The 14,720-nt window shown below is 45.6% G+C and overlaps 1 protein-coding gene across 1 annotated transcript in view; it reads right to left on the bottom strand.

The window, feature by feature from the left end:
• Positions 1-14,720, bottom strand: part of LOC141095218 (putative serine protease K12H4.7) — a 156,232-nt gene that overhangs the window by 117,491 nt on the left and 24,021 nt on the right. The window contains exon 3 of the mRNA XM_073581106.1: positions 7,277-7,509. Within this exon, the coding sequence (XP_073437207.1) occupies positions 7,277-7,509 (233 nt within the window). The remainder of the gene's footprint in view (positions 1-7,276; positions 7,510-14,720) is intronic.

Raw genomic sequence — 14,720 nt, 5'->3', positions numbered from 1 at the left:
TGACGCTGACCTGGTGGATAAGACGGCGGAAGTAGTCACACGGTTAGTGAGTAACTGGAGGGAGGATTTAATCTCTGGGGGTGACTGTGGCTCTGAGAAAGAAAGGGAGCACAGAATAGAAGGGCTAGAGAAAGAAGTATTTGAGCTCAAAGGCCACACGGTAACGTGGCAAGGATTGAATAAGGCCCTCAGAGAGGAGGTGGATGAATGTGTCAAACGAGAAAGAGTCCTGAGACCAACGGCTGAGTACAAGGTCGAGGAGCTCAAGAAAGATCTTGGAGCTCAAAGGTCACCTGTCCACCTGGCAAAGTGTGAACAAGAACCTCAAGGAAGAGATGGAGGAACTCAGAGGAGTAGTTAACAGTCTTCTGCGGGAGAAATTGGACGAAAGACTTACCGCGGGTGAGCGTGAGTGATAATAAGACAGAACTGCCAGTAGCCATAGTGGCCAAGGTTCATGAAGTGATCCAATCGTGTGAAGTTGATGAGTTAAGAACTGAAGAAGACAGTCACCCGGTCGGGTCAACTGTAGTGAGGGAAGTGTCCATGGTAAGACCAGAGCCTCCTGGCCTGGAAGAGAGCAAGACCACGCCCTTCAAGACTGATTGACGTTCCAGAAGACATGCAAGACGCCTGTGCGGAGGAAGGTGTACATGAGGCTTTCAAAGAGGCGGTCAAGGCGTGTGAGATGCACTGGGCACCTGAGACTCTGCAGTTAGTGATAATATCCGCCAGAGAAGATACAGCAAACCGGGTAGCTGTTCTGAAAGAGATGCATTTGCAGTGTCTCCACGTCAAACAGAGTAATGTGAAGGCTGCTCGACGCCTGGAGTTCGCCAGGGAGGCTATGGATCGGTGGGGTTTACGGAAAGATGTAGTTCCGGTACCCAAAGCTCTGATTGGGAGAATCATTGGAAGATCCGGGAAGGTGATGCAAGACCTTGTGAATATCTCCAGCGTGGTGAGGGTGAGGATCCCTCCTGATAATGAAGACCTGGTATCCAGTGAAGAGGGTAGAATTCCCATCATCGTGGTTGGCTCCATGGAGAGCCTGAGAGATTTTCAGATGCTCATGGAGTATAGAGTGGGAGAAATTGAGCAGTTGAGGCTGGACCGTCAACGAATTAATAAAGAAGTACGGAATACCAGGTGGCAGCCGCCTCCAACCCAAGATGTAAGGACCCGAAGGGTTCCTCCAAGTAGTGACATGGCAGGTGGCCGAAGAATGTCAGCAAGTGGCAGTTCGATGGGCCGTGTGAAGCTGAGAGAAATTAGTTCCTGTGAGACGCTGAATGAGTCAGACTCAGGCCAGACAGTAGGCCCGATTAAGACTGATGACCGTAGCAACTGGGAGAGCCGGTCAGTGGGAGAACGGTCAGGTGACAAAGCGCACTCTAGGAGGGTGGTGACTAAACAGTGTATGATGACGCAGACAGACTGCAACTGGAGGGTCAAAGACAATGACCGATATTTTGACCGCTGGGGGTGGGGGGAGGCCTAATGTAGAAATGAGGCTGGATGACAGAGGGAGACAGTTCTCTCGACCTATGGGGCAAGGTGTAATGAGTGCCCGGTCTCGAGATCCTGGTGTAAGATTGTGTATTCAACCCACAAGTTTGAACAGAGGGGTGGTGTAATGACCACTAGGGGGCGCTGTGTGGTTGTCAAAAGAGAACGGATGAATGGCAGAATCCTGAAGGATAGTTATGTATCTCAAAGTGGGTGGCTTTGAGATGGAGACTTGTGTACGTGTGATCAGCAATATCATTGCTGAGGTGTTGTTTCTAAGTGTAAGGGAGAAGTCTTCAGGTAACTAGAGAGATGGGTGGGTTCTGGTTACCTACAAATCCACACAGGGGTGTGTCTGAAAACGCCTATAGTGAAAGGCTTTGTAAGTGTGTGGAGGACCTGTGATGAGGTCAAAGCCATGTGACCCAGTGGGCGTGACTATGGACTATATAAGGTGGCCAGGGTAGGTCACAAGGGGTGAATGCTGGGACCTGATTGGTCCAGTTTGGAAGGTCCTGTGAGGAGAAGGATCTCCTGGCTAACAGCCTGTGGAGCGGCTTTGTGAGCATTGGCGATGTGTACCCGAGAGCTCCCTGGAGGGAACTAACGTATGCGATGGTGAAGCCGCATAAGGAACCCTGACGGGTGAGATAATGAGGCTGAATAGCCTATATAATGGACGCTATGCTGATATGAACTTTGTGGTGCTTCCTTTGGTTTATGCTGAATAATAAACCTCACGGACTGATATGTTTTTATGGAAAACCCGTACCGGATGTGACTTATTTGCTGCCAAGCAAGTGTCCCCCAACCTTGAATGACAGCGCTACCGGGGGCGTGGCCTAACTGCAGAGGAGAAAGGACGTGTGGGCTTGGAGCTCCTCCACATTACCTGCTAAATTTAGGACTTTGAGAGATACTACAGCTGCGGTTAGGCTCCCAGAGCTGAGATAAACCTCTCTGGCACATCTGAGAGTCGTAAATGAGGAGGGAGGCTTGGCCTTAGTCACCCCTGAAGTGCTTCATAAACAAGTAATGGAGCGTGGCTGGAAGAAACTTATGGTAAAATTTTTCATCCTTTTATTATTACCTAACATTTTCTATATTCTACTAGCACAGTCTCTATATCATTTTGTGCTCCTCTAGTGACCTCCAATGGCCATGTTAGGTACTGCGTTCAAATTCTAGACATAATGCCCTTTTAAACAATTTTCTCATATGTCCAAGTTGTGAGCACAGCCTTCACATTATCAGAACTCTTATAATGGTTAAATCACAGAAAGAACGTGAAAAACTAGCTAATAAAGCAGCAGCAAACGAACAGAAAAAAACAAAAAACCACACACGGAGACTTAGACAAATATCTAAAGAAAAAAGCAGAAACCTCCCAAACTTCTGCAAGAAGGTCACTCAAAAAAATCTACTTCTTTTGAGAATTTTGATGATTCTGAATCTAGTGGTGACGACTTCGACAGCGACTCTGATGGAAGACGCAGCTTCAATTTCTAGAGCGTTCATGAAAAAACTGTTAGCTCAAAACATGAAACCCATCCTGGAGGAGTTTTCCGGCATGCGGTCGGATCTCCAACACCTGGAGTCAAAGGGTTGAGGACTTAGAGTCTGCAAACTCAGAGCAAGTAAACGCTCTTAACTGTCTTAACGAGCAAGTCCTCAAACAACAACAACAACTCAATGTACTGTAGCTCTATTAGCAGCAGCAGATCAGGAAAATAGGAGCAGACGAAAGAATATCCGTATAAGAGGCATTCCTGAATCTTTTGCACATGACACCTTGGGAAAAGTATCCAGAGAAATCTTCACCAGCATTCTCGGTCAGGACAGAGCTACCTCTATCACTATTGAACGAGTACATCGTGCTCTGAGACCTAAGCCAAAGCAAGGCGAACCACCAAGAGATGTTATTTGTGGCCTCCTTAACTATGTGGACACTGCAGACATCCTAGCAAACGCTAGAGAACAGGACAAAATCATGTACGAGAACTCTCAACTGCAAATCTTTCAGGACCTTGCTCCTTCGACCCTAGCTAAGAGACGGATTCTTAAACCACTCCTTTCAGCTTTAAGAGCCAAAAATCTTACCTACAAATGGCTATACCCCTTTGGCCTTGCAATAAACGCAGGGGGCAGGCAAATTTCGATTCGTGCCCCGGAAGACTTACCCAAGGCTTGGGACTCTTTGGGCATTTCACCAATGGACTTACCTTCATGGATGCCAATAGACACCAACTGGAATCTTCCTCCCCTCACTAGACTGCAAGAATGGTCCATGAAAAAGAAACACACTTCTCCTAAAACCAAGAAGCAGGATCCCAAGAAACATCCGCCTTGATCTGCAGAAACCTGAGTCTTTGAAAATGTCATCTTTTCTCCTGTCTTGATATTACTTTTTCGATGTCTTGGAATTTCTTATTAATGCTCTTCCTTTTGACCTAGCTTTTACTTTATTTTATGTTGTCTGCGTTATACACTTTTCTCCCTCAATCTCTAATCTAGCTCACAACTTGGACTACCTCGCCTATGTTTGGGTTCTTGTACCCCCCCCCTGTGGTAGGAGAGTTACTGTTTATAAAAAGTTTGTTTGTTTATGATGTTCTTATTTTTCAGGTTTTCAGATGAGACAGGATTCTCTATGAGTTTCATTAACCATGAGTAGTCAGGTGAACCAGAGCTCTGTCACGGTGGTGTCGTTTAATGTCAAAGGACTGAACTCCCCTTCTAAACGCAACCAAGTCCTTAACCTTTTAAAAAAAACAGAATGCACAAATTTTCTTACAAGAAACCCACTTCAAATTAGGTAGAGTCCCTAACACATCTTTCTCTTCTGATCCTGTATGGTTTAATAGCTGTAGTTCCTCCTCCTCCAAAGGGGTTAGTGTGGCAAAAAAAAAAAAAAAAAAAAAAAAAAAAAAAAAAAAAAAAAAAAAACACAGCAATTGCTTATTTTTTAAGTACAAAAAAAAAAAAAAATGATTTATTTCCTCACCTTAGTATATAGACACCATAATACATTGTTATACATACACACAATGTACTTCTATGGATATGTATACTCTGCTTCTGGGTTCATTGCCTGCAATATAGGAGGTCAAAAACAACCAAATTCTCCCCTCTCCAACATGAGCTGTGGCTCACTGGTAAAGCAACCACATGTGGACACAGATGTGAGTTAGAGTCCCAGGGAGACCGATCACAGAAGGGAGAAGGGAATATTTAAATTTATGCACTCAGTAGAGCGAAGCGCCCCCCCCACCCCCCGAAGAGGAGCTACTGGAGCGATGAAGATGTCGGAGAAGTATAGAAACCGGAAGAACAGATGTAACAGGACAGTCCCACCAAATCTGGGACAGTTGGGAGCTATGGGTATCCCAAGCCTCTGATTTTTATCATCATGCATTATGCACAGTTAATTAGGGTTAAAAAGGCCCAAACAGGAAGGAAAATGTAAGGAAAGAGACTCATGTGATGACATGACGAGACATGACCTCAGGGTACCCATTGGGACCCGCGATTCTCGATGGTTCAATGGTTACTAAGGGGGGTCTTGTGACACCCTTTTACCAACTTAAATACCACTGTCACGATTGAAAGTGGTATTTAAAGGTGTTAATCGGCACCGACCAATAGAAAAACCAGTCGGGGCCATACAGCTGACACCTGTGGGAACCTCTGCCACGCTCTTCTCCTATTCCTAAGCGCTATTAAAGAGTGGGGCTAAGGAATAAGTAACCTTCCCGACCGCCAGCAAAAGGCATATCAGGTCATTACGGGGTTAAACTGCACACAAAACCCAGACACATTTTGTACTCCACTAGAGTAGCATTGCATAAAAAGTTAGCAATATATCCAATAATGAGTAAACCAAAAACATCCAAATAATGAAAACCATGCAGGAGTGTTAAGTCAAACAAAAAAAAAAAAAAAAAAAAAAAAAAAAACCACCACACAAATCAAAATAGGAACAAGAGGAATGATAACTCAGGGCCACAGTAAGGCCAGGGGTTACACTTGTGAGAAATTCACACGAGTCTCGCATCTCAATACCCAGCATTGCCGCTGGCACCTTGGGACCAGAGTGTGTGGCTGCATGTATTTCTATGCAGCTAAGCGCTCCGGTCCAAGTGCCGGTGGCAGTGTCGGGTGTTGAGGTGCAAGACTCGTGTGAGTTTCTCGCAAGTGTGACCCCCAGCCTAAGGGTATGTTCCCACGGTCCGTAAACGCTGCGGGCTGCACGCTGCGTACATCCGTAGCATCCAAATGTTACAGCATAGTGGACAGGATTTCAAGAAATCCCATGTCCACTATGCGTCCCACTAACACCTGCAGCATCACTGCGTAATCGGACATGCCGCAGCATGTCTATTGATCTTGCCTTAAGACAACTAGTAGATAGTTTTTAAGTCTGCCTAGTCTAAGCTGCACTGTCCAAGAATGAAGCAACATTACTACATCTGCTTCTTTGTGTTACACTGCCTTAACCCATTCATGACTGGAGGCGTTTTCATTTTTTGCTCCCCTTCTTCCCAGAGCCACAACTTTACTTTTCGTGAATATGGCCATGTGAGGGCTTGTGTTTTGCGGGACAAGTTGTACTTTTGAACGCCACCATTGGTTTTAACATATCGTGTACTGGAAAATGGGGGAAAAAAAATTCCAAGTGCACTAAAGTTGCAATAGAAAAAAAAAAAAAAAAGAAGTGCAATCACAGTTTGTTTTGCTATTTTTTACTAGGTTAATTAAATGCTAAAACTGACCTGTCATTATGATTATGCAGGATGAGTTCATAGACACCGAACACATCTAGGTTCTTTTTCTTATCTAAGTGGTGAGAAAAAGAATCCAAACTTTGTTAAAAAAAAAAAAAAAATTGCACCATTTTCCAATACCCATAGCATCTCCATTTTTCGTGATCTCTGGTCAGATGAGGGCTTATTTTTTGCGCACCGAGCTGAGGTTTTTAATGACACCATTTTGGTGCAGATATGACCTTTTGATTGCCAGTTATTGCATTTTAATGCAGTGTCGTAGTGACCAAAAAAGGTAATTGTGGCGTTATGACGTTTCTCGCTACGCTGTTTAGCGATCAGGTTAATCATTTTCTTATTGATCGGGTGATTCGAACGCAGCGATAACAAAAGTGTAGGTTTGATTTTTTTATGGTTTTATTTTGAATGGAGCGAAGGGGGGGGGGTGATTTGAAACTTTATATTTTTAAAAACTTTTCTTCACTTTTGGCATGCTTCAACAGTCTTCATGGGAGACTAGATCCTGCCTTAACCTAATCAGCTCTGCTACATGCAGGCGATGATCAGTTAGAGTCTGCATGTAGCAGAATTGCTGACTTGGTAAGAGCGCCAACCACCATGTGGCAATCATAGTAATCCGGCATAGACAACCATGGAAGTCTGCAGGATACCTCTGGTTGTCATGCCAACCCATCGGTGACCCGCGATCAAGTGACCGTTGGGCGGATTTCCAGCGAGGTTGCCGGAAATGCATGTAAATGCCGCTGTCAGCGTTTGACAGCGGCATTTAACGGGTTAACAGCCACGGGAGGATAGAGATTCCTCCTGTGTCTGTAAGCGGCACATGTCAGCTCTTCAAAACAGCTGACATGTGGCGGGAAAAGTGCGGCCTCATCGCCGGAGTCTGCACCTTACAGGGGAGGTGTCCAATGACTGATAGATATCTGTCATTGGTCATTAAAGATGTAGGCCACCAAGAAAGAGTCACATTTGTTCACACTTACCTGAAAAATTCAGAACAGCTTTAACAGGTGCGCTGCTAGCAACAGATGCATGGGCCAAGTGAGGGTACTTTAAACGATACCATGCTGCAAGGCATCCAGGATAGGAGCCGCCAAACACAATCCATTTCCGGTCACTTAATCCCAGCTTCTCACTCATTATTGACTGGAAATGGGCAAGATCGGCCAAGGATTGCTGACTGCTCAAGTAGTGCAAATTCTCCACACTCATATCCCTATAGGAAGAAAGTAATCAAAAGATAAATTTGTTTGAAGTCTCAAAACTAGATGCAAATATGAAAGACAAAAATAAAAAAAAAATAAAAAAAATCTACAAATAGGCTCTTCTCCAATGGAGGCGCTCTGCATTTGTAGCTGGGGAGTCAGTATTCACAGATGGATTAACTGTACTTTTTTGGAGGCAGAAGTCTATAGTTTAGCAACATAATTAAATGGTTATTCCCACAAATCACAGATACTGTATACTTATAGTAACATAAGAATATAGATGTTGGGCTTCATATACAAGTTTGTTCCTCTGTACTCCGGACTTGCTTCAGCTTCCAATTTGATGACAGTGCTGGAAGCTGCCTAAAACTGATGAATGTCTAAAATATCACAGGCTTCTAGCACCGTCCTACGATACCATGTTGAGTTGCTATCACCACAAATATATGTTTATACTACAGTATTCGTCTGTGCACTCTATGCTCCTGTACAGTAGTCTGTCAGCCCTATTATATATTCTGCCATTTACATTGCAGCATGTGTATTCACACATTGATCTGTTCTTTTTCCAGCAAAGATCAAGTCTTGCAGAATGGAGCTCTTAAATAGTGTGACAAAGTACTGGAGGGGAGATATGTTTCGCTGAGGCTATTGGCTTAAGTGATTTAAAACCCAGAAGTTTTGCTTAAGCACACCAAATGTTGAGAGGGGTTAATTAGCCATTTTGTTGAAGAGCTAGGTCTTTGTGGACAACCATAGAGTGGGAGGTTGTCCACCTAATTTCCACCCCAGGGTGTGCTTTGGGGTTTAAATAGTTGGCAGTGTTCAGTGTTTGGAGAATTTAACTCCAGGAAAGCGCATGTGTTGGTGCAAAACTGATTCATGCGAGATTTTGCCAATGCTGAGCAGGATGGATCCCTGCAGACGTTTGGACTGCGAGACACCATTTTGTTTCGTTTTCCTGTTTTGCCCAAAGGGCCATGTTTATGTTACTTCACCATGGTTTATGTCGCGTGTACCAAATAAATCTGTGAAAGATTGAAAGAGACAGTGTTCCATTTCTACCTTAATGTACTGCTGAGTGAGTTGATCACCACACTGGGCACTGCAGAGCTGACAAGAAGGGCTGAGCTGCATTTAATACCAGTTGCTGACTGATAAATTAGGCAAAACGACAATCGTTACTCTGTCATCTGCTTTATGCATCAACAATCTGCTGCCATATGCATCAAAGCAGCATTTGCAGTTTCACATCACTGATCTGTCAGCAACAGGCATCAAATACCTCAGCTCTTCTTGTCTCAGTCTGGTTATTTACAAGCTCTGTTCTTGTTCTGTCCCCACATGAGGCGAATGGAGGTGTAGTTGAGTGGGGCTGGGAGAGAGTCCTACCTTCCGTTTCCTCGATGCAGAGCAGACAGGACCATTGTTGCTGTTTTGCTGTTCATGCGTCCCGTGAGATGATACACACCAGATATTGTGAAGTCCAGACTTGTTTATTGGAAATCTGGACATACAGCGTATGATTGGTAATGCAGTACTTCTCCAGAAATGCAGGTGTAACAACCCAGGTGGTACAGCAAGATGTGTGCAGCAAGATGATTCAGCAAGTTGTGTGTGGTCAAAAAAAAAAAACTGATGCCTTCCACGGCCTGGCAAGCGTTTTTCACCCGGGAGAGACACTAGTAATGGCCACCGGCCGGAAGAGAAGGAGTCGCCTGACCTGGAAGTGGGAGGCATGTACTAGAATTAATTAGCTGCCGTCTGCTATACAGAAAAGGACAGCAGACCAAATGCAAAACTGAATACAAAGAAAGGTAACATAACACAATTTTATAAGCATACAATCGTAACCTTAGATGGAACAGCACACTCCCAGTCTGAAATTCCGTAAAGGACTTCACTATATTAATGTTTTTTGTTTAAGTAAAGTTGAATAACCTAGAAAGGAAACACAAATATGCATGCAATAATAACTTCAAAACAAGGTAGATGACAGTCAGTTCCTGAGACAGTCCAATGGTACCCATCTTCGGATCGGAGAAGCCGCACTAGGCCAAACTGTCTCCGACCCAACGGTAATCCAATGGATGAAGTAGTAGGGCAGTGTTCTGTTAGTGGTTCATCCTACCGGAACGTCCTCCGTAGAGTGGTTTGTGACAGATGTACCTACCAACCGTGACAGACTTTGTCTCCACGTGAGCTGAGATAAGATCTCGCAATGTGGACTAACCTTGCTACAGTCTTAAGAAGTTTCATCCCATTGGAGAAGTCTTTGAAGCGCTGGTAACCGATGCTGGAGGTTGGTTTAGTGTTCGTCGCCAAAGCACTGACCTCGGAGCAGACTTCTGGATCGCCATCCGGATCCTGGATACATTCACTTTCTTCTTGGCTTTCAGGTCCTAAGTTTCTGCTGGAACAGAAGGAGTTAGCAAAGGACTTATAGACATAGGTCTAGTGGCATGGTCAGCTGGATTAAGTTCAGATGGGATATAGTGCCATTGTTCAGGCTGGGAAGACCTCCTTATTCTCTCGATGCAGTTACTGACGTACATGTAGAAGCACCTTGTTTGGTTGTAGATGTAACCTAAGACAACCTTACTGTCACTGTAGTATTGCACGTCATCTATGTTGGTGTCCATCTCATGCTGAATAAAGTCTCCGAGTTCTACTGCAAGCACGGTTGCACAGAGTTCAAGCCTGGGAATAGTGTGATCGGGCTTGGGAGCCAACTTAGCCTTGCCGAAAACGAACCCAACGTGATCTTGATTGTCGGGACCCGTCACCTTCAAGTAGGTGACAGCTGCAATGGCTTCTGTGGATGCATCCGAGAACACATGGAGTTTCTTTCTAGTGCTAGCAGCAAGTGAGGTTCTGGCGTAGCATCTCGGTATGTGGATCTTGTCCAAGGCACACAAAGACTGCTTCCAGGTTTCCCACTTTGGTTCCTCTCAGGAGGGAGTGGGGCGTCCCAGTCCTTGACGTTTCGGAAAGCTGTCTCAGCACCAATTACCATACAAGGTAAATCCCTTCTATGAACCCCAGTGGGTCGTATAAGCTATTCACCACTGACAGGACACCACGTTTAGTGAATGGTTTGTCTGCACAGTTTATTTGGAAACTGAAGGTGTTGACTGACAGGTTCCACCTCAAGCCTAAGCTTCTCTGCACAGGCGGACAGTCTGGTCCCAGGTCTATGTCCTTGAATCCTGGTGCGTCGTCACTTGAATCAAAGGCTCTCATGCCAGCCATGCTGTTTGAAGCAATTTTGTGCAATCTAAGCTTGGTTCAGCATACCTTGGGTCCTCTTGAGTAGATCGATAGCCGCTTCTTATGTGGGCAGAGATTTTAGTCCATCATCTACATAGAAGTCTCTCTCTACAAAGTCTCTGGCATCTGTTCCATATTCGGTCTCTCCTTCTTGAGTGGTTCTACGCAGGCCATAGGTTGCCACTGCTGGGGAAGGGCTGTTCCCGAATACGTGCACCCTCATGCAATACTCCATCTCTTTGCTTGGGTCATTATACCACAGGAACCTGAGGAAATTCCTATGGTCCTCTCTGACTATGAAACAGTGGAACATCTGTTCAATGTCGGCGGTGATGGCAATGGGCCCTTTCCGGAACCTCATCAGCACTCCTACTAGGTTGTTTGTAAGGTTAGGACCCGTGAGGAGGACATCGTTTAGAGATATGCCTTGATGTTTGGCGCTTGAATCAAAGACAATTCTAATTTGCTTAGGTTTACGTGGGTGATATACTCCGAATGAGGGTAGGTACCAGCACTCATTTTCCTTTAAGGGAGGCGCTGGTTCCGCATGGTTATTCTGGAATATCTTGCTCATAAAGGTGACAATGTGTTCTTTCATCTCCGGTTTGTTGCTAAGTGTGCGCTGGAGAGAGTTGAATCTGGACAAGGCTTGTTCACGATTGTTCGGGAGTCTTACCCTGGTAGCTCAGAAGGGTAGGGGAAAAACCCAGTGATTAGTCTCGTCCTTAAGGAACTCTTTGTCCATTATTCCTTGTCTTCCATTGACGGGGCTACATTGTTGTCTTCCTTAGTTGTATGAAACACCGATCTTCCCAAGTTGTCTGCATGGTGAGAAGGCATGACATCAGGCAGCTGTACGGGATCTGGAGGCTTCTCTTTCCCCTCATAGTGATGAGGGCATGGTGTGCAGAAAGTAGCTCGTCCGTCTCTGCGTACATAGGTCTTAAAGGAATCGACTCTTGTTCGGTCCAAGCATACATTTCCTATGATTGCCCACCCCAAGTTGAGTCTCTGTGCGTAGGGGGTATAGTCGGGACCATTGCACTGTTGGCGCACCTTATGCATCCTTAAATTGTCTCTGCCGAGCAGAAGTAGGATTTCAGCGTCTGAGTCCATAGGTGGGATAAGGCACCTAGTCAGCGTTAGGTGTGGTTGGTGGAACGCAGCTTCTGGGGTAGGGATCTCATCCCTTTGGCTGGGTATTTGATCGCATTCGATTAGCGTAGGTAAGGGTATCTCTACGCCTCCGTTGACAGGAGAAGCAATGAAACCTTGTGCCCTCCTGCTGCTAGTCTCTATGCGGCCTGAGCAAGTGTTCAGAGTATATGGCGTTGCTGGTCCCTTGATTCCAAAGGCTTCAAAGAACTGAGGTCCAGCCAGGGATCGATTGCTCTGATCGTCAATGATGGCATACATTTTTACTGCCTTCTCTGGTTGCCCTTCTGGATAAACTCTGATTAGGCATATCCTGGCACAGCATTTATCACTTTGGCTCTCCCCACATACCTCTGAGCATGAGCAGGAGACAGCCGTGGTAGACTTGGCATTATTCTGTGGCTCCCCGCCATGGCTTGTAGCCGGACTAGAGGTAACTGCGACTGCTGGATCGTTGGTGGCTGAGGTTGGATGCAAAGCTGATGGGTGTTTGTCACTATGACATTCTTCACACTTAATGGCAGATTTACAGTCCTTGGCCATGTGTTCTAATGAGGCGCAGTACTTGAAACATACCCCAAGTTTGCTGAGGATTTTCTTGCGCTCCTGCATGGTTTTGGACCTGAAGCCTCTACATTTATTCAGTGAGTGCGGTTTTTTGTGAATGGGACACTCACGATTGAAAGACTTCTCTCGACGGAATGGTGTACTGTTTAATCGGCAGTTACTGCAGGTGGTGGCAGATTAGTCTTTGACACTTCTACTGCTCCTCAAGTCCTTGCCTCTATGTGAGACGCTTTCATACCTTGATGACGGTGTTGCTGGAGCTGTAGTGTTAGACTCCAGGAAGTGTAGGCTAGGGTTGTTCCTCTTTTGTGCCTGTTCGTCGACAAACTTGCAGAACTGATCGAACGGAGGAGAGGGGACATCATGTGATCTTTTGTACCAGGAAATGCATGCTGCCCACTTCTCTTGCAGACTATGCGGCAGCTTTGAGACGATTGGGTTCACCCCATAGGCAGTGTCCAGGTAGCATAATCCAGACAGACGAGGTTTTCTTTCTGCAAGTTCCAGCTCCATAAGCAGATTGCTTAAGTCCAGAAGCTTGTGGGCTTCCTTAAGGTTGATCCTTGGAACGTTCTGCAGTCTCTGGAATAGGGACTTTTCTATGGCTTCAGCGCTGCCATAGGTTCTTTCGAGTCTCAGCCAGGCAGCAGAGAGACCTGCTTCAGCTTGCCCCATGTAGACGGTCCGAAGACTCTTGATATGGTTTGTGGAGTCAGGACCCAACCATTTTACCATGAGGTCGAGCTCCCTTTCTGCAGATAGATTGAGGTCAGCAATGGTGGCCTTGAAGGTTGCTTTCCAGGCTCTGTAGTTCTCTGCACAGTCGTCAAACTTTGAGAGGCTGGTGCTGATTAGATCTTTGCTCACCATAAACCTGGCTAACTCGGGCATATCCGATCCTTCACTCCTTGTTATCATGTTAGCTTGTGTTGCCTCTTGGGCGTATAAGCTGTGTGGCATGGAAGGGTGAATTGTTCCTGGGTAGAATGAATGATGTTGCTGCAGGGTTGAGCTGTGGTTTAACCTCTGGAGATTTCAATGACTGCGGCTTGAACTGTGGAGATGGACTGGAGTGCATCTTGTGGTCGTCTTATGATGATTGCTGCTCCTGAGGGGACACATTATGGCATTGGTCTTGGGTCTCTGCAGATGCTGTGGGTAACACTGGCACTGTAAGTTGGGCTGACTTGGACGTTATCACATTGTTGGGTTGAACGTCGCTGGAGAAGGTGTGTGCTGCAGAAGTCTGTTTCTGCACGCAATCACTAGTACGGACAGCTGGGTCCTCTTCTTCCAGTGGTGATAGGCAAATCGGGTCGAGGTTTTGCTTTAATGCTTGCTCAAGTATTTTTACTTCGGCTAGCGCGATTTCTTCCTCCATTTCTGTTTGAAGAATCTTTGCTTGAGCCTCTGCTTTCTTGGCTTCTGCCTCAACTTTCTTTTCTGTAAAGGAACATCTTAGTTTGGATCGCTCTGCATTTAAACGGGCCGCTAGGATTCTGTCGCTGAGGGCTGAAGTTCTTGAGCAGGATGATTTGTATGACCGAGTAGAGTGTCTGGATGAGCCTGACCTGTGGGATCTTGATTCTTACAGATGAGCAATACGGAGCTCCGCTTTATCTTTGGCATCTTGCATGGTGGCATCCCTTTCTCTTTCTGTGGAATCTACTTTGCTTAATTCTGATGAGGCTTAATCAATATTAGTCTTTTAGGAAGGCAACGTACCTTGCAGATAGTCTCTTGTATCTTCCGTGGGCCGTGTCTAGCCGTTTTATAGTGTCCTGTAGACTCGCTGCATCATTTTTGTGGCGTTGGATGCTTGACATGAGGGAGGTGACTCGTTACCATAGGTTGTCCAGGTTATCATTGAACTCAACCTTCCTATTGTGATAGTTTGACAGCCTTTATGGTTGGTTTGACAGAGCATCTTGGTCGTGAGTCTTGATCTGTTTCTGAAGCTGGCTCTGTTCCCCCCCCCCCCTTCATAATGGACAGTATCGGGTTGTATTTGCTCTGTTTCAGCAGTGGGAGACTGTGCAGGGTCTTTTTTGGCCATTTTGATTTAAGGTGCACTATCTCTTTAAGAAACTGACCTTTTGAATTGGGGGCTGGAAATCACAGTGCAGCTTAGTTAAGACGTCCTGATGAGATCCCCAATGTGTTTTTAGAGAATTGTGGGGTTTTGCAGTCTGACAATCTGCAGCAATGTTGTATAATATACGGAGAG

The sequence above is a fragment of the Dendrobates tinctorius genome, unplaced genomic scaffold (assembly GCF_039654945.1).
Source record: "Dendrobates tinctorius isolate UK_male_01 unplaced genomic scaffold, ASM3965494v1 ptg000069l, whole genome shotgun sequence".
Lineage (NCBI taxonomy): Eukaryota > Metazoa > Chordata > Amphibia > Anura > Dendrobatidae > Dendrobates > Dendrobates tinctorius.
This window is presented reverse-complemented; position numbering and strand designations above follow the sequence as displayed.